Source organism: Dermacentor andersoni, chromosome 1 (genome assembly GCF_023375885.2).
Source record: "Dermacentor andersoni chromosome 1, qqDerAnde1_hic_scaffold, whole genome shotgun sequence".
Classification (NCBI taxonomy): domain Eukaryota; kingdom Metazoa; phylum Arthropoda; class Arachnida; order Ixodida; family Ixodidae; genus Dermacentor; species Dermacentor andersoni.
Window position 1 is genome coordinate 190,184,982 of NC_092814.1, and position 19,655 is coordinate 190,204,636.

General features: G+C 44.1%; 1 protein-coding gene across 2 annotated transcripts in view; it reads left to right on the plus strand.

Moving 5' to 3' along the window:
- The window catches only part of LOC126547043 (erlin-1-like), a 68,267-nt gene that overhangs the window by 46,285 nt on the left and 2,327 nt on the right, over nucleotides 1-19,655 (plus strand). For both annotated transcript variants that reach the window (XM_050194875.3, XM_055062900.2), the window contains 2 exons: nucleotides 6,740-6,819; nucleotides 16,019-16,198. In XM_050194875.3, the coding sequence (XP_050050832.1) occupies nucleotides 6,740-6,819; nucleotides 16,019-16,198 (260 nt within the window). The remainder of the gene's footprint in view (nucleotides 1-6,739; nucleotides 6,820-16,018; nucleotides 16,199-19,655) is intronic.

Here is a 19,655-nt window from a genome sequence, read left to right on the forward strand (position 1 = left end):
AAGCTGTCAAACGAAAAGCAAAGTGCTTTCGCTGCCATTACATCTTCACACAGTGAAATGGTTGCCTGGACTCGCAATTGTATCAGCATCGCGGGAACGTTCTTCGTCGGTGGTCGTTTTGCGCCGGCGCCATTTACAGTCTCATTGCTGTTCTCTTCGACGTTCCTCGTACGCATGTTGTTCTTCAGGTATATGAACTATACGTGTGCACCCCATCGATAGCGTAGCTGTTTTTAGCGCTGATACATCTCCTGCTTATATACTGTGATAACCTTGATGTTACACAATTTTTCCACGGCGAGCATTCTAATCTGTTCCGCATTTTGACATTGCGCCACAGCTGCACCAATATGTGAACATACACAAAGCAAACAAAGAAACCCATTGTGTATGGGTTTGTTAGAAATCACTAAGTCCGTTTCTGTTTCCAGACGCCGAAAAACTACGGAAGGTTAGTCATATACAGCTTTTGCTGTAAAATGTTTTGACTATTGACATTGTACATGAGACTGCACAGTGAACTTTGAGCGAACTTACGGAACCTGGCGGCATGAAGGTCCGCTCGTATATTCCTCTGGACAGTGACACCACTTCTGGTGTCATCTACGACGTGGATTTTTCCATCTCCAGCACTGACTTGCCTATACTAGTGAAGCCAGCTGTTGATGACTTTGCCATAACTCACGTGTCTCGACTTGGCACATCCTGCTGTGTGAAGGTAATTTTCAAGGACAAATCTTTTCCCTCACACGTCAAGGTGGGCCACTTTAGACGCCCCGTACGACCATTTAACCGAAGGCCACTCCAATGCCACAATTGCATGAGGCTGGGGCATGTAAGCGCTATGTCCAAGTGCACGAGAGTTTGCTCGTGCTGCACAGAGCCCCATGCTGCAGATTGCTGTGTAATCACGGTTCTCAAAAGCCTCAATTGCATTGGGTCTCATGATGCTACCTCAAAGGACTGTCCCAACATGAAGAAGGAAAGGGAGGTCTTGAAGCAGATGGCAAGAAACAGCTTGTCTCGTCGGGAAGCTGTTGTGGCCCTTAGAAAGGGACACTCCCATCGCCATTGGACTTCAAAGAATGCAGATGCCTCCGTGAAGAGCGCGCTACATCCTACAATTCCTCCTCCCCTGCCACCTAGGTCTGGTGGAGCCTAGTCTAAGGTCGTGCCGCTCAACACTAATACTGAAGCTTGGCTCACACTACCAAAGCAACAGCCCCCGCCACAGCTGAAGCCACAGCCAAAGCAACCGCCAGGGCCACAGCCGATGCCACAGCTGAAGCCACAGTTGTAGCCACTGCTGGGGCCACAGACAAAGCCATAGCCGGAGCCACGACTGATGCCACAGCCGGAGTCACAGCCGGAGCCATAGTCACATTAAAGGATACAGCACACCGCGATAGAGTCCACAGTGCTGACTCCCAATAAATTGTCTGAGGAAGACCGGCAAGTAGTTATGATGCTTCGGTCCCTCATAAATACCCTTGGTGTACTATTCAGCAAGTTGCATACTTTGTCAGCACGAAGTGCAGTGCAAGTGCTGGATGCTCTTAATCCAGTTCTTGCAAGTCTTGAGTAAGCCCCATAGCTCATCCTCAGCCGTTATTCGTGCAACGACCACTGGCTCTTTGGTCATCCCAGATGTCAACGCAGATCGCCAGCTATGGAACTCCACTTTGGTGTCACTGTGCTTCACTGCACATACAATCATCACTTCCTCCTTCTTTTCTTCCCTTTCCCCCTTTCCCTCACCCACAGTGTAATGTAGCAAACTGGATGCTTGTCTGATTGACCTCCCTGCCTTTGCTCTCTTTGTTTCTCCCTCTCTCTCCAACCAAGAAGCAGTCGCAATCGGTGTGCTGCTTTCGATTGCACTCGACGGCGAATTTTTGTACGTTGCTACTAGATGGCGAGAGGAGGTGATCACAGAGGTTTACGGTGGATTTCATACTCGTAGTTGAAAAAAATTAGATTAAATCGCCCAGTCCCATCAAAATCATGACAAAGAAGCATGGCTCCTACATGCGTTTATATATTAATTACAGCAGCCATATAAATTGTAATAAACATTCACCTAAAAATTGAAATAACAAGTGTAATGTACTGCACGGACTATGTAAACCTGCAAATATCTCACTGGATAACCATGAGTACTTGCTGTCACAACACTGGCGTTATAAAGAACTCTGGCAGCAGGGGTGAATGGTTTGTATAACCGCGTGATTTATCATGACTCCGAAAATTACCGTATTTACTTGCATAATGAATGCACTTGCGTAATGAACACAGCCGCCACATTTCAAATCAGAAAGTGTTTTTTTTCTTTTTCTCACAATGATCACACCCTGAACTTTCTGCTGTGAAGCAGGAAAGAGATAATACGATTCGGCGTGTAATATGGCATCCAGCGGGTGCGACTGTGTCCGACGCCGTGTCGGACGTTGAATTGTACTGTGTCTCCTACATTTATTGCGATAGTAATTATATGGATGCTCCAGGTGCATGTTTGCTGTCGTTGCTGCTGCATGCCACATGGTGTAGGTGTGAGTGCAAGCAAGCGAGGGAAGCCAACGATTGCGGCTCAATCTTGCACGCCGTCTTTCATCATGCAAAAGGCTCCGTGGGAGAGGGAGGAGCGGCGGCGTTGTACTTTGGCAGCAACTACATTTGGCACAACCACGCCCGAAGGCCGCTGATGATCACGGCTCAATCTCCCACGTACAAGGGAGGAAAGTAAGAAGGAAACACACCGTCTTCATTAGCGTGCATGGCACCAGGGCTAAGGAGGGGGGTTGCGCGGCGTTTTACTGCGGCAGCAACTGTGCATTGCTATGCATTGCGTGCGGTTGCAGCGCACCCTAGCTTCAAAGCGATCTGCATCAAGGGCTAAGTCGATGGCAGCTCATACCTTTGTGCATGCTGCGTTCTCGCCGCTCAATTTGTGTTGAAGCGAATGTTTGCAAGTTTATGTGGCCGATAAAACTACTATCCTTACTTCATGTAGCTGTCTACACATTTGCTAGCGCAATTGACGGTACACATTTCGGGTGAAACTTACTTTTTTAGAGGTGGCCGCAAAAAAAAAGAAGAAATTGTTCAAAATTTTACCTTACATAATGAATGCATCCCCCAACTTTGCCCATATTTTCCGGGAAAGAAAGTGTGTTCATTATGCGAGTAAATACGGTAGCTTCATCATCATCATCTGCCTATTTATATGTCCACTACAGGAAGGCCTTTGTTAGTGATCTTCAATTACCCCTGTATCTTAACTTAGATGATGCGATCTGCAACACTAGGGTCACGAAAAGACAGTGTGGGAAGGAGGACAGTGTGCATGAAGTTAGCAGCCATCCCTGCTTGCCCTTTATCATTGCATCCACCGATGATTACTAACAATGAGATTTGGCAGCAGGCCGCGTAAGGGTTAGCAGCGCACAGTCATTCGCAGCTACAGAAGGCCTAGAGGAGAAGACGCGCGCTTTCCTTTCAAAGCGCGCATTTGATCACGTGAGCGTGTGGGAAAAATAATGCCCATCAAGCCGCCATCCTTTTCGACTTACTGTTACGTGCTTTTTCTCACCCCCACAGTGTATGGGTCGCTCATTCATATAGCTTTTGGACTTTATACAGAACATCGCAGCAAAAGTTTGCCTGGAGTGTTGATATAATTGCTATCGCAATAAAATTTAAAGAATTGAAACGTCTCGAGCTCGCTTCTACCGCGGCTGCGAACGTCACAATGTGCACTGGCTAAAAACACAGCATGAGCACCAATGACAAAGCCAACAGTGAGCAAGTTGCTTATTGGTAGTTCACCAGAACCAACTGATCCTGAAAAGGAAGCGTATTTTCAACTGTATAAGCACGAGTGACTACGTAACACTAGGCATGCGGGGACACAGTGCACGCAATCTACACTGTTCCTACTTGCTCTTTGATCCTTTCACGCTTTTGAGATATCGCTGTGTCTTATTTATGTATTGGTTTATTTGTTAATATGGTCTATATGTTCACCTGATAATTTATTGCTCTATAATCCTTTATTCTGGTGCCGGGAAATAAAAGGACCCAATGGCATAAGGCTTGCGTCGACAAGTTATGAAACTATTGCGTTACGGAGTCGCATTGTTTGTTTATCTAACAATTCTAGTCATAAGTTGTGTTCGGAAATTGTTATATATTGCATAATTTTTATACATGTTATGTCTTATTGTCTCAACTGACCTCATCAGGAAGATATTTCTTGACTGTATCTGAGTATTAAAGCTTTCATTTATATATATTTGTACAACTTAATACGCACAAAACACACACACACACACACACACACACCTAATGTATTTAACTGAATCCGCTTGTTGCATAGCTCATTCGAGAGTCGCCAGTCTCTTGGTGGTGCGAGGGTACTGAAGCTGTGAAATTGAACTGTCTCCTACTATGGGGTCTTGTAAATATTCATATAGGGCCGTCTATCACTTCAGTGAACAATTTTTTGAGGTCACACGAAGTTTATTCAAGCGCAACTGTTATTAAAGTGTGTGTGTGTGTGTGTGTGTGTGTGTGTGTGTGTGTGTGTGTGTGTGTGTGTGTGTGTGTGTGTGTGCGCATGCATGCGTGCGTGCGTGTGTCTGTGTGTAATGGCTGGGTTTTGGAAAAAGTTGGCTGGGCCCCAGCGCACCCCCCGAAAAATGAGAACTTTCCATTGCTGAGGATTATATCTCGTTTTGTGCTCTTGGCTCAGCTTTCTGATGAAGGGTGGTTTTGGAGAGCCACAGAGGGGCTGGACTTAGTACATGCAGTCTGAAATATGACTATGGGAGTGCAACAGGGCCAAGAGTTGCCTAGTTCATTGGCTGTATCATGTGCCACTTGAATTTTTTGCCCACAAGCGTGTTGTGTGAATCTGCTTGCAGATAGTTTGAATGTGCAAAGTTGCACAAAATAGTCAAAGGTTAAGCAGCACCAAATGCATAAAATCATGCCTGCTGCCACACATCTTGCAAACATAATGAATTGTGCCAAAATTTGTCATGCTGCTATGTCAGTTAGCTTTGCTTAGGAAGAATGGAAGGTAAGGCTCAGGAATGTGGTTTCATATCCTCCAAATTCATGCCATATAGTTCCACATATTCATGCTGTGTCAAATGCTTGAAGACTATCAATACACCTGAACTTCCTTTTAGTTTCATTTTAATTTATTCCTCATGCCAATATCATCTGTGTGGGATGGCACTGATAACATAATTTCTTGATGTCATATATTTTGCCGTTGTGAATTTGGGAGTATCTTTCTCTAGCTAAAGCCTAACATATTTCATTTTATCTTTTACTGTACTGCCACGTCAGGCGGGCTGCAATGGAAGTGAATGTCTCAGCCGTAGTTTCATTCTCGGCTGCTTAGCTGGGCCAAACGGTGCTAGTGGTCAGGGATGGGATGCGTCAGTTTCCAAGGGCAACAGCATTTGGAGCGCATTCGGAGCGCATTTTCTATGCTGATCCCAGACAGCAGTCTCCGACTGGTGGCACCACAGCGGGTGACAGCGTTTTCAATGCACGCGGCAGGCTGCACCTTTTTTTGGTACTGCAGTCACTTTATTTTTAGTAATCAACAACAGACTGACCCCCACTAGCTGTCACCACAATTTTTTGTGGTGTGTGGAGCTGTTTTGAGAGTAGCATTGGTACCTATGTTTCACTTTTGGGTTTCTGAAATGCGCTATGTCAAACCTGTATGCTTAGCAAGGGTGGCCAATTTCGCTATATCAAATAAGTTATATTGTAAATGAGATTGGGGTGTTTTCAAGGATTCTTCTTAGCTGATTTCATTTGGGTTTGACATACCTGGGATCTGGGTATCTTGCAACCATGTCCAGAAGAAAAAAACAAGACCCTTTCATGCCTCCAGAGCATTGTAGTGAGTCACAAGAGGTATCAAAATGCAGATCTCGACAAGACAAGAGGTGGCTATTTGTCACAGAGTAGGCAGCATTAATGGTACTGGCATAATTAGCACCATTACAGTAAAATATTAACCATTCAAAAGGTGAAGCGCCAATAGTGATGGCACACAATAGTGCCGTCACTATTGGCGCTTCACCTTTTGAAAGCTATGCACCAACTAGCCCCACAACGTGTTTTACTGAAATATTAACCACATTGTACTATGCCCCTGTAAAGAGTGCTCCACTGTAGATATAGAGATGTTGAGGGAAAGCCATCTACGGCACACTTTTGGGAAATGGAGCAAGTAGCAGGGCAGGGCTTGCACCAGGTAAAGATGTCTGGAAGCCTCCTTCGACGGTGCCCAGAAGAAGCAAGGATTGGTCGCAGAATAAGTAAAATCAATGGTATGTAATTAGTGCCGATGTAGTGGAAAATTAACCTTATTGCACCATAGACGGTTATATCTTCTGGTTCAGCCCACGTGGCCTCTTGGTCAAAAAAGAAAGGGTCAACCAACTGCCGATGCTGAAGAAGACAAGGTGGGCATAATTTTGTGTGAGATACGATATGAATAAGATATGAGATGAATTAATAATGAACACGAAAAACCGACAGAAAGAGATATGATCAACGTTAAATAATCAAATCATCTGAAACACCATGTACGTCGATCTTATCTTCTTTAGTGTCACCACTTGGCTTACCCTTTCCTTTTTCTTTTTTAGTGTTTTTTTATCAAGAAAAAGGGAAAGTTCGTCTAACATCCTCCTTTTCTTTTCATTTACAGATGAAATGCATTATTCTCGGGAAAAGATGAAGGCAGATGGAGAGTTCTACTCAAAGGAGAAGCTTGCAGAGGCAAATAAGGTTAGCATCAGCATCTTATTCGTATTTTTTTCCTTTTTCTTACACAGCAGTTGCAGAATCTAAACAATTGTGGTACATGAACTGCCTGGCAGTGTGCTCTTGTTGTGGCCAGTCATTAATTTTAAATCCCTATGCACACTATTACAAATTACATCGCACATCTTAATGGCTCCTTTTCATTGCGTTAGCTATTGTATGGATACTTAAGGTGAATTCTCGCTGTCACTGTGATAGTTCACATAAAGTGCAAGTGGGAGGAGAATGACCAACCCATGCACCAAATAAGAGAAAAGGGGGTTAACCAAGGGGCCTGATTTTTATTAGTCATATCATAAGAAACCAACAAACACTGACACCAAGGAGAACATAGGGGAAATTATTTGTGCTTAATAAATGAAATAAAGAAACGATAAATTAATGGAAATGAAAGGGGATGAAAAAACAACTTGCCGCAGGTGGGAACCGAACCCACAACCTTTACATGCACCGTATGCTGTGGGTGTGAGGACAAGAATGCGAGGGTGAGCTGAGAAGGACGGTGACTTGATATACACCACCTTCTCCCGTGCTCAATGTTGGAGGTCACATGATTGTGCACTTGCTACTTGGCATTGTCGGCCATTCCAATCAAGAATGAGTAGATATTGGTGAATGCAAAGCGCAGGCATAACGAACACAGCCCTGTTTCCTTACTTTGGGGATGACCATGTTACAAGCATGATTGCATAGAAGAGTTGAAGGAATACATCTGATAGTGAGTGAAGTGCTATTTCTACAATGTCATATCATACACTAGCTTGTGTTGGGGCTTGGCTGTGTCAGTCCTTGACGAAGGTATAAAAAGAAGGATTGTCATTCTTTCGTGTGCTTTTCTATCAGCTTCATATTGCTGGAGATACCACAGTGACTTGGCAGTCACTGAAGCACGATGTCGTATCCTTTTGCAATCACATGCTGGTGCATTTCTCGTCTCTGAGACACAAGTTCACAGGAACCATGACAAATAGCCAACAAAAGGCACTGTAGGCCTGTCTTTGAGTCGCAGAATATTGTCCACTGATTAGCCAGTTGTTGGTTGATATAACAAATTTACCTGATTCTAACGCGCCCCGAAATCTAATACTCAGCCAATTTTCATGGCTTTAAAGAAAGAAAATAAAAGTGCACCAGAATTTAACGTGCCCCCGATTTATAAAGATAAGTATTGTATGCCCCCACATTTGCGATCATAAAAAAACGAGACGTGCAGAATTTACTTTCACAGAAGGGAAATAAAAAAAAATTCTGTTCATAATGAAAGTGGCGCTTTGTTGTTGCCATTTGCGTGCAGCCGCGAATGTGTCCAAATCATTGGGCTTTTCCGAAAAACTGGGCATCCAAACTATCGGTTCTCATCGGAGAGCAATCTCCTAACTCATAAATGTTGTGACTTTAGAAATATTATTCATGAAGCTGATCGATCGTCATGGGATGTTGTGAATTGCATTGAAATGGTGGCATGAGGCGTTGAATCTTTGTGCAGAATTTGAGTGACATTCTGTTTTGTATTTTAGGCATTCTCCATGTGCATGCCACATGCTCAACAATGAATGGATTTGATGCTGAGTCAGCAAAGAGTGAAATTTGCTTGGGGTTTGATATCTTTTTAGGAAAATTTTTTCCTCAGCGTGATACTTTATGCTCTGCTCTGAGTGTCTGTGCTGCATGCTTGTTCATTGCTTTCTGGACAGTGATGCACAAAAAATAAGGTGATATCTTGTACAGTCAAGGCGTGTCTACATCATTTTTCTTAAATATTTGCTTCTTGTCATCCCATGCATGTGCTATACTACCTCCTTTACTTTTTAGTTTTAATGGATTTATAAAGAAATTGCCTGTGTCAGATAACAAATGTGGCTCCACTATTCAAGGGTATTTCTAGAAGAGGCAGAAATTACCTGTATAAGAAATCACTATGTCCAGATATCTAATTAGGGTGCACTAATTAACTAATTAGTGTTGACGTTAGCACATATGTTGTAGTAGAAAAATTGAAACTGAGCAGTAGTAGTAATAATTTCTGCTGAGCAGAAATCCTAATACTAGCATCTGTCCCAACTGGAAATCTTTTTCATGTTTCTTTTCTTTTTTTTCTTCTTTATGATGCCACTGGTGGTTCAGGCCACGGAGTAAGACATACAGGAGGTGAAACTCCCGTCAGCGCGAGCGAGTGCGGGCCACCAGATAAAGTCACAATTGTTGCATGCGCCGACGCTACCCTATGCAGTGGCAGCACCATGCGGTGCGTCGTAGAAGCCGCAGCGGAAAAAAAAAAAAAAAGCAGCAGCGCCCGGCAGGCGGCTCGGCGGCTCCGGCAGCTCCGGCGCTCACTCTGGCGGCGCCCGCTCAAAGCAGACGACAAGCAGACGACACGGGTGTTTGCTTCAGCGGGCACGCCGTAATCGAACTGCGTAGGTGCGCGCACTCAAGAAAACTGTTTTGTTGTGTGCCCATCAAAAAAAGCAACACGTGTGGCAAACTTCCGCTAATTTTCCTCTTATCGCCAAGCAGCTAGGGCAACTAGTTTTCGCGAGTCTTAAAAAAAAGAAAAGGAACGGGAACACATGCACGGCGGCATCCTCCCTACGCGCACCCCTGTGAGCGCTAGAGCGAGAAACAAGCGGTCGCCCTTTGAGCGATTAGGAACGAGATAGCCATCAGTTTCGCAAGCGCAAAAAGCCGAAAACCGCCCGCCACGGAGCAAGATAGCCCTGGCTACAACCAGAAGCTACGTATCATCTTATAGCTGTCATGGAAAACGCGTTTTATTTTTTACTGTGCTCAAATGTCTGAAGCGTAGCAGCAGTTGCTCTTTGGGCTACAAGCGGTAAAGAAGCGCGCGAGAGTGCCCTCAGTAGAAGTCAGGCGCGCGCGGCCGAACGGGAGCAACACGCTCGACCGGTTGCCCTGGCAACCGAAACGGCGGTAATTTCTTCCCATGCCGCCAGGTGCCGCCAGCATGAAAATATATCCGCGGGCTTGTGACCTTTTCTGGTCGCCGCAAACAGCGGAGTTTCCACTCCTAAATATTTCTTGCTCCGTGGTTCAGGCACATGCAGTGCTCTCTTGGTGCAAGATGGGTGCTTGGGTGCCTGGAGCTATGCCACTTACAGAGACCAATCAGTGCACACAGTTGTCCAATCGTCTCGATGAGAGGGCTTGTGGCAGCCACTGTATCTATGCTACCATATTTTTGCACCTATAACCCCACAACAAAAATGCCAAAACCTTAGCAGCAAAGTCGGGGTGTAGGTTATATGCAAATTTTACCTTGAAGTGTGGCTTCACGGTAGTGCAGTGCACGTTGCCATCAAGCTACGCATCTAGGCCTGGTTCTCTGCCGTTTAGTTGCGTTATCGCCCAAGGAACTCTACCCTATCCTCACCCTTGCCTGCTGAAGCTCCCCTCTGCTCTCTATGGTCACCTATTCTGCTCCTCTTTACGCCATCTTGCATTTAGTAGTTGGCGAATAGTGCATGCAGCACCAGCACCGGCAAACTAGAACTCGCATCAGAATGAGCTGCACTCAGCAGCCATCTTCACGCAGCAAAAGCTGATGATAAACCTTCCACATGACAGAGCAAAATGTGACTTGAGCTTGCGTATCATGTCATAAGTACGTCACCTGTGCCTGCAGTGCTTGCTCAGTCTGCATGAAGCACTTCGCATTACGGCTGTCACCATGGCCCATTGCAAGGGCTGCGCCATCTGTGCTTTCATCCTTTGTTGTGCAGATATTAGCTTTGAAGTAATAATATTCATGTCACATGCCATGTGGCTCATTCGTCCAGGATCACATCTGTTGTGTGAATCCAGCTTTATCAACATCGCTGAAGTCGCAGGGGGGAGGGGGGGGGGTAGCTGAAGAGCTGCTGACTGGAGATATGATGTGGACAAGTCATGAATCCACAAGCGGGGACTTTTGTAAGGATTTTAGGGTTGTTGTATGCAGTTGTTTCTGCGGGTTATACGTGTGGATATTTTTTTTCTTTCCAGGTTGTTGTAATTGAGGTTGCGGGTTATACATGGTGGCAGGCTATATGCAGAAAAATAGGATACGCAGCATGCCGATGTAATCACGGAGGTCACATTCAGTGGACACACCTAAGCGCAAATGGTGTGTGCTGACCAAAAGTGCGAAGATTAAATAGTCTTTTGGTATTTTTGAGATTGCAGACATGTATTTTCATTTACTTAATTCAAATGACGAATAATTGTATTACTGAGAATGTTCTCGCCGTCACGAAATCAGGCAATACAGTAGAACCTTGGTAATTCGTACTCGGTTAACTGGGAATTAACTGGGAACTGGGATACTTTGTATTATATGTGTGGTCCCGAATTTCTATCTGTATATTTAAACGGATAATTGGTGCGGCCAGTCCGCTGCTTCCTTGTTAATTTGCATACTTGGCTGCGGCTTCCAAGCTATGCAGTAGGAGTTGCCAATCTCGGAGGCTTCAACTAACTTACAATCTACGCAATTTTTTTTTTAAAGAACGGGTCTCAGAGGTCATGCTTTTCCAGCTTTGTGGGCCTTGTTTCGTATTGTCACTTGGATCTTAGTTGGCGAACGTTGTGCGACTGCTGCATTTGTCTACGCCTGCACATTTTTCATTCTGAGTTGTGTAACTGTGCTGTGCTCAGAAGATGCCGAAGTGCTGGAGTTGGCCGCTGCTAGAAAAGGTTTGTTTGATTGAAGAGGCCAGCAAGTCAACGGCATCAGAAACTACTCTCGCCTAAAAGCAGCACGTGCCCTTGTTAACTCTGTGTAACATCGTCAAGAAAAAGCCGAAAATACTTGATGTGTACAGCAAGACGCACTCGGCAAAGCGTACACGAGTGCATGCACCTACATATGCTGATGTTGAAGAGAAAGCGAATGCAGCCCGCCTTCCCATCAATGGGACCATTTTGCAGGAGAAAGCTTACCAGCTGGCTCTGCAACTTGGCCATACAGAGTTTAAATGCAGCAATAGGTGGTTCTGTTGCTTCAGGGATCGCAACACTTTAACGTTCGTAACTGTTTGTGGTGACTGTGGCGGTGGGGACCAGAGTGTTGTTGATGGCTGGAAGCAGCACACCTTGACTACACTACTCGCCAAGTACGATGCAGCAAATGTGTGCAGTCTTGATGAGGCTGCTCTGTTCTACAAAATGCTGCCTACGAAGACGTTCACTGTGAATGAGGCAGACATTAAGGGGCAGGAACAGAACAAAGACAGACTCACTGTTTTCTTTGGTGCGAACATGTGCATTCAGCACAAACTGCTGCTGCTTGTTGTTGGCAAGACGGAGAAACCTCGTTGTTTTAAAAATACACGACAGCCACCCAAGGACGACCTAATATATAAGAACAATAACAAAGCTTAAATGACAGTGTCAAGTTTTGAAGAATACGTGCAGCACCTTGACCGCATGTTTGTGGCCTTGAGGCTTAATGTTCTGTTCGTCATTGATAATTGCCTAGCACATGGCAACATTCAGAACCTGCAGGCAATTACTGTATTTACTCGATTCTAACATGCCCTCACTTGTAACGCGCACCTGTTTTCCGTGACTAAATAAGAGAGGAAAAGAAACACCCTCGATTTTAACGCACACCCGTTTGCCACGACCTAAAGAAAAAGAAAGGTCCTTTACAGTACCGCACACCTCATTCTTTCATACAGGAATACAACTTTTTCTCATTTGGAAAAACAATAATTTACTCCTAACACGCTAAACTTGCGATAAATAAAGTCGCAGTTTCACCCGAAAGGCGAAGCATCGATTACAATAACAAATTAGTGGACAGCTATATGAAAAGTAAGGATAGCACTTTTATTGGCCGTATGAACTTTTAAAAATTCGCTTACTAACTAAATCAACAAGCATGGTGTCACATGCGCACAAGCAAGCATGAACACGTCTCATGCAGTGACCACGGAAACTTTTTATCAAAATGCTGGGGTGGGGAAGTGCGGTAGCAGGAGCGAGTGAATTGACCTTTGTGCAGACCCCCGCTTCAACGCGCACTAAGCGACGAGAACACAGCGCGGTGCACCTAGATACATAGACTCTTGTCTCCATTGCAGATCACTTTCAAGATAGGGGCCGCTTGGCCACGCCATACGTAGCAGCCGCCTGAGTAAAAAGCTACTCCTGTTAGCACCACTCCCGTATGCAAGTTTCGGGAACTCCAAACACCCGTGATGTGGCCCGATTTACATTTGTCTCTGCACATGTGATTACACTCCTTTGAATTGCGGCATTGTGATGAACTCGGCATGTCTTTGCAATCGGTGCTTCCATGCTGATAGAGGAAATGCGGAAAACGGGAAGACCGGCAAGACTAACCTAAGCACACATACTATGGCACATAGAGAAATCTACGGCATGTAGGCTCAAAGTGCATGTGAGGCGGCCATTTTTAAGTGCCGATGGCGATATGGTAACGCAGATTTAGGGTCGTACTAGGTTCTAATGCGCAGGCTATTTTTGGACCCATTTTATCGGAAAAAAAGTGCGCATTAGATTCGAGTAAATACGGTAAGCTGGTATTTCTGCCTGCTAACATGACATCACTATCGCAGCTGATGGATCAAGGCGTTATACTTCACACGAAGAAAATATATCACTACAGTTTGTTGAAATAAATGCTCCTTTTGCTACGATAACGGCAATGAGTATTCCATTGACCTCCTCGGTGCAATATGCTTCATTGTTCATGCGTGGAGGCAAGTGGAGGCCACGGTTATTCGACGGTGTTTCGAGCATGCTGGATTTGTGAAGGAAGTTGCCACCACCACCTCCGCTGACTGTGCTGTCACCTGCCCGTTTTATGAGGAAGGGGAGGCTCTTTGCACTCTATATGAAGCCTTACACACCGAGGATGGAGAGTGCAGTGCATTTGGCTTCTCTGATTACTCTAATATCGAGAGCACAATGCTTACATGCTACACTGACCTCGACAGCGAGATCGCTGCAAGAACACTGACTCGGCCACTAACATTGAAGACAGCGAAGACGAGCCCGCCTGGAGCGCCTCCTTTGGCGGAAGTGATCGATGTACTGATTGTTGTGCAGAGCTTTGTTGAATACAACAGCAGGAAGGCTGAGATTTGCACCTGGTTGACCAGCTTGAAAATATTATTTTTAGTGCAGGAAATTACCAAACACGTCAGTGTTGCATCAAGGAATTCTTTTCCAACTATGTGGACATATGATAATAAAGGTGTGCCACCCATGTATCACGTTTTCTGGATGATTTCCTAGCATTCACATCGGTTGGGATAATTGGGAATCCCTCTTAATTGGGAATCCCACTTAGGATATTTCTCTTGGTCCCGAGGCCTTCCAATTTACGAGCTTTTACTGTATTTGTTGGTGGGTTTGTCTGCTTGCGACATAGCTATATGACAATATGGCAGAGAAGAGAGGAAACGTCTTTTCACTGTTTTTGACACCAGATTGTGAATTCTCCGCTGTATGCAGTGCAATAGTACTTGCATGGTTCACAGGAGCCTTGTTTAGAGATCAGCGATGTTTTCTTATTTTGTGTTTAGGAAGGGTTTTAGGGCCTCTTTAAGTATGGCCACATTTGTGTATTTTGTAAGTGACCACTCGTGGTGCTGCTACAAATGTTACATGCTAGCATCCTAGGTAGTCGAAGTTGATTTGGAGCCCTGCACTGGGGGAGTCTCTCGTAGTCTATAGTGCAGCTTTGGCACTTTAGGCACCATCAGACTTTGCTGTCTGTATGGGTTGGTTTGGCATGACCAAGTGACGGCCTCATGGTGGCCACCCCTGTCATATACTTGTTCCCACAGCAGTTTATCTTGTACAGCCTGTCATGGAGAGGTTGAACAGGGCACCACTTTATATGAAGCCCCACAAATATGCACAAGCAAAATGTAACTTCTGTATCATCGTGCACAGCTCATATCTCTGGCTGTTATGGTGGTACTGCCCGAAGTTTCCTCATTATGTCACATAGCCTCATTGCATTGTCATCACAAGCCGTACAATATGTGCCTTGCACAAAGAACTTTCTTGTCAGCCTAAGCATTTTTTGTCAACCAGTTCAGCTGCGCACACAGTCCATATGTGAATGCCCCCCCCCTCCCCCCCCCCCTTTCTTCGGTTGTTCATGGCTGCAAGAGCTGTTGTCAGGTTTCACTAAAAAAGAAAAGCACTCGATTATGCAATTGCATGTGGAATCTTATGCACCTGCATGGCATGCATTTGGATAGCTAAATTGATGATCTCAGGAGCATTAATGGGCAACATGAGATCAGTGATAAGTGCTAATTTAAAATGTTTTCCATTGTTCATTGTGATTGGGACGGTATGAGCAATATCAGCAGTATAGTGGGAACTATGATATAAATGAATCAGACTAGGATGCGAAGCTGATTAGGCGTTTACGTGAGATGTGTATGTTGGAAACAGGTGTTGACTGCATCAGCTTTGTGGATAAAGCAGTTCATGGCCTTGGATCCCCTTCATGCAGTATAACTGTGTTAAAGGGATGCTAAAGGCAAGCGCTAAATCAGTTTTGACTGGCAAAGTACTCTTTCAAACTCTTTCAGTACTCTTTCAAGTACTCTTGTCACAGAAAAAGGTGTAATAGTGGGCATTAATAAAGGCAAAACTTCAATTGTTGAATTTTACACTCTAGCAGGACTGACAATGTCAGTAAACTTTATGGTGTTTTCACATTTAATCTTTGCTTACTTTTAATTGCATTTTAACTAGCCTCGGTAGTAGTGACCGGCAGCAATCTCAACATAACGATAATGATCCTACTGGTTCACTTGTAAGGTGCTGTGAAATGACCATTTTAGTTCTGATATGTGGCAGTCAACCTAAGTGGCACTAACGTATAAAGCCGTGTCGGTGGTGCATCTTTGGAATGTTTGGACATAACAACCAGGAAGGCAAACATAAAAAATGAGAAGCTAATACACACAACTCAGCAGGATTTAAATAGCACCGGTGTTTGAGTGTCAGAGCTGGGAAAACATTAACATGAACATATCAATAAGGTTCTGCTGTGTGTTTGTTGTGCCTGTTGTGCCTATATGGAGGTGTTTGTTTCTGGGAAGGTTTCTTTTTTTCTTGTGTGTGTGTGATTACATTGGAGCCTTTAACTTGAGTCTTTTTTCCCCTATTTCAGCTGCTGTTAACACGAGAATATTTGGAACTCAAACGCTATGAAGCAATTGCTTCTAACAACAAAGTCTATTTTGGCAAGGACATTCCAAGCATGTTCATCAATCATTGTTCACAGCAAGCTGAACTTGATGCTACTATCCTAGATAGCATCAGTGCTTCCCTGGCAGGCAAAGGAGCCAAGGTAAGTGTGCTTTTATAATTCTGGACTTTTTCATGTCTAGGCTTTTCTCCCTGCATCTTCTAAGAGTTGCCTCACTACATATTTCACAGTTATGAATAAATTGTCATGTTTTGCTAGTCATACTTGAAGACAAATGAATTTAGATTGCTACATACATTTCTGAGCTTTAATGAGGCCCTGAAGGACCCCTCGGGCTTGGTGAAAAAACATATTCTGCGGTTGGCATACACTGCTGCGAACATCTCAGCCAAGTTTTGCAATAGTGTGTGGCACGTGGAGCTCACAAACGGAGCGCGAAGTCATCTTTCTCTCAGAAACTTTCTTTTCAACAGAAGCCTGCTCCTCACTCTTTCCTGGACACCTTGTTTTGCGATATACCAGATTCCCATCCGCGGCTGCTATTGGCCTATAGCTGGGACATCAATCAAGATGGGTGTTTGGATCAGTGTGCACTGTGCATATTTATTGACGCAGTTTAATAAACAGGCTGAAGTAAGTGAAAATGTGCTTTCTGATTTCAGTGATAACTATGTATTTCAGGAAGAAGCTGACTATCTTCTGCTCATGCTCGGCCACGGCTGCCTACGTAGGAATTAAACTTTGGCCACCCTGCTTATCGGTTTCGTAGCTGTCAAGTCTGAGTGGTTCTGACTAGTTTTGAATACTCACCCACGTGAAACTTAAGGTCAGACCACGCACACGCATTCCTGGCCAGACATCCTGGCAAACCGCTTTGTATTCAGCTATTGATAGTGCTTCAAAATGTGCAAGTTGAATGTGGCTACTATCCGTCCGTCAAGCTAGTGCAGGACAAATCCAGTCCATACCATGAAGGACAGACAGACTCGAGCATATTAATGCAAGCACGCACTCAAGCCCTGTTGTACACAAAGCAAATGCTACGTATATGCACTACAGTTTCATGTAACTGCAGTCTGCTACGTAGCATAGATACCACGGCCACTGCGAGGTGCTGCAATGAGTCCGCTGGCCGAGCGCATCTTTGCTCACTGAGGACAACTGCCTCTGGCTTACATTTGGCACATTGTAGGTGCCAACATCAGAAATAGTGGTCTCTATGTGAACATGCAAATCAAACTTGAACTGAGTGCCAAGGTGACATTCAATGGGCGGAGTGTTGTGGGCATGCCCCACTCTGCCATAGCCTTCGCAGTGTAAGGCATTGAAGAAAGAGTGGAAGCACCGTGAAGGACGTGTTTGATTGCCAATAACTCCGCTTCTGCTGAACGCATCGAAGTACTTTGTGCGGCAAAATATTTCTGAAATAGTCTGTTTTAAGTTCGTATGCATTTCTCCACTTTGGTAAAAAGTGATTCAGGGCCCCTCTAAGGCTTTAGCAAGCCTTCAAGTTGGCTTACATTGCTATTTGAATTGTGCAATCACTGTAGAGGGCCACTAGTGCTTTGGCAAATAGTGCCACTAGTGGCAGGGGACATAACCCTCACTATATGAAGCAGACAATACTCTGAGGGAGAAATGCAGAGCACGTAGTGTAATCAGTGTGCTTTGCTGAATTTTTAATGGCTTAAAGTTCTCGATTTACTTTTTTAAATTTTAGAAATTGCATATTTACAAGGACAAGGCATGTGAAACGTATACTGAATGCAGTGACAGTGTGCCTTTTGTGCCAATTTTTGTAGCACTAACTTTTACATATGTAGCAATGTTGTTAGAAAGCTGATGCAAAAATCGATCTGCCTGTATCTTCATACTGCCTACCATGGGATTCAGACTTTGTATGGAAAACTGTAACAATTACTCAGCGGACGAGGAAACACACAAAACAGGTTTACATGCGTTTGCGCGGTTACATGATGCATTCCAATATTGACAACTAACTAGCCCGCCTCTCCCTGTTAAACAATTACTCAGGGCATGAATACAATAAGTATTCCTTTCAATTGGTGCTGGAAACCTGAAGACAAGAACTATTACAGATAAATCAACCACCTGCTGTGCACTCATTCTGCATCCATTACTCCAATAGACATTAATAGACAGGCACTGAGAGAACATAACAGCAAAGTAATAAGTGAGGTAGTGAGTGAATAAACTTTATTTGAGAGACCATATAAAACAAAAAAAGCAGTTCACAAGTTTTCACGCTCCATTGATGGTAATGCAATAGCATTGTGAGATTTTATGATTCGGTGATTATCTGGTGACGTCCATGTGACTTGTTATCCTGAGGATATCTCGTAGTCACCTGTGAATTATCACCTTAGATCTACCTGCTATTGTCTTCTGCTGCTGCTATTTTGTGGCATCACAGCTATTACTCTTAAAAATGATGTGTGATCCCCTTATGCTGATTACTGTATGTTAAAAAAAAATTCAAAGTTGCTGGACCAATATAGAGTACTTCACATGCAGTTGCGCTTGGAGAAGAGAGATCCACTTCAAAAAATTCGCCCAGTGCAAGTCCTTGCTATAAAAAACAGCAAAATAGAGAACCCACTGAATGATTACAGATTACAAGCTGGTGTCATCGCACACACTGAAACACCTGTGAACTGTATTCCTCTAACAAACATGGCACATATTAACAATTTTGGAGCAGAGCTAAAATTGTAAACTCCTCGAGGGGGCCCAGAAACGCTTTTCTAACTAATCATAAAATGCCCTAACTATTAAAGGATGTCATCTCCAGAATTTTATGTCTCTAAAATTTTTCGAATCCTTCAAGTATAAGCAGAGTTATTGCACCGATGTGTGGCTTTCTCTCTTTTCGTCACTGCTAGCACACTGGAAGCTACACAGAGAGAAGCCAAGGGGGCGAAACACCAGCCAAAAGTTAAGATTCTTTGTGGCGAGAGGGCTCGTTGTGACACCTAGTGGCAGCCGCAAGACTACACTACGGAGCACACCACTGCTATCTTGGAGGCCACGTACAGCAGACGCAGCTATGCACAACTATTCTGTGTAGATCGGCAGTGCATATATGAAGTAGTCAGTTTGTGTCTTTTTGAGATAGCAGACATATATATTTCTGTATTTAACTTCAAATGAGCAATTGAAGTATTACTGAGAATGTTCTTGGGATCACAAAATCAGCCACTAGATGTTATTGGGTCCGGCTGTTTGTGGTGATGCTGCATGACGGCATTGCAGAAGTAAGTGAGAGCAATCAATTAGTTGCTGTTTTTGACATGAAATTTGAAATTTCTTGCTTCATGCAGTACAATAATATTTGGCTCGCATGTGCACATGATCCTTGTCTATAGATTGGCAATGGTTTCATACAATGTTCGAAAAGCGTTTCAAGGCCCTTTTAAGGCCTATCTTTGTGAAAGATTTTTTGACATGCTAGCAGCAATGAAAATTATGCTACATTAAAAGAAGAGAACAGAAATGTCTTTCGAGATAAACCATTTGAATAACCTACAAGGTCTCGTAGTACATTTTCAGCAAAACTGGATTTTTTTTCAGTTTGCAG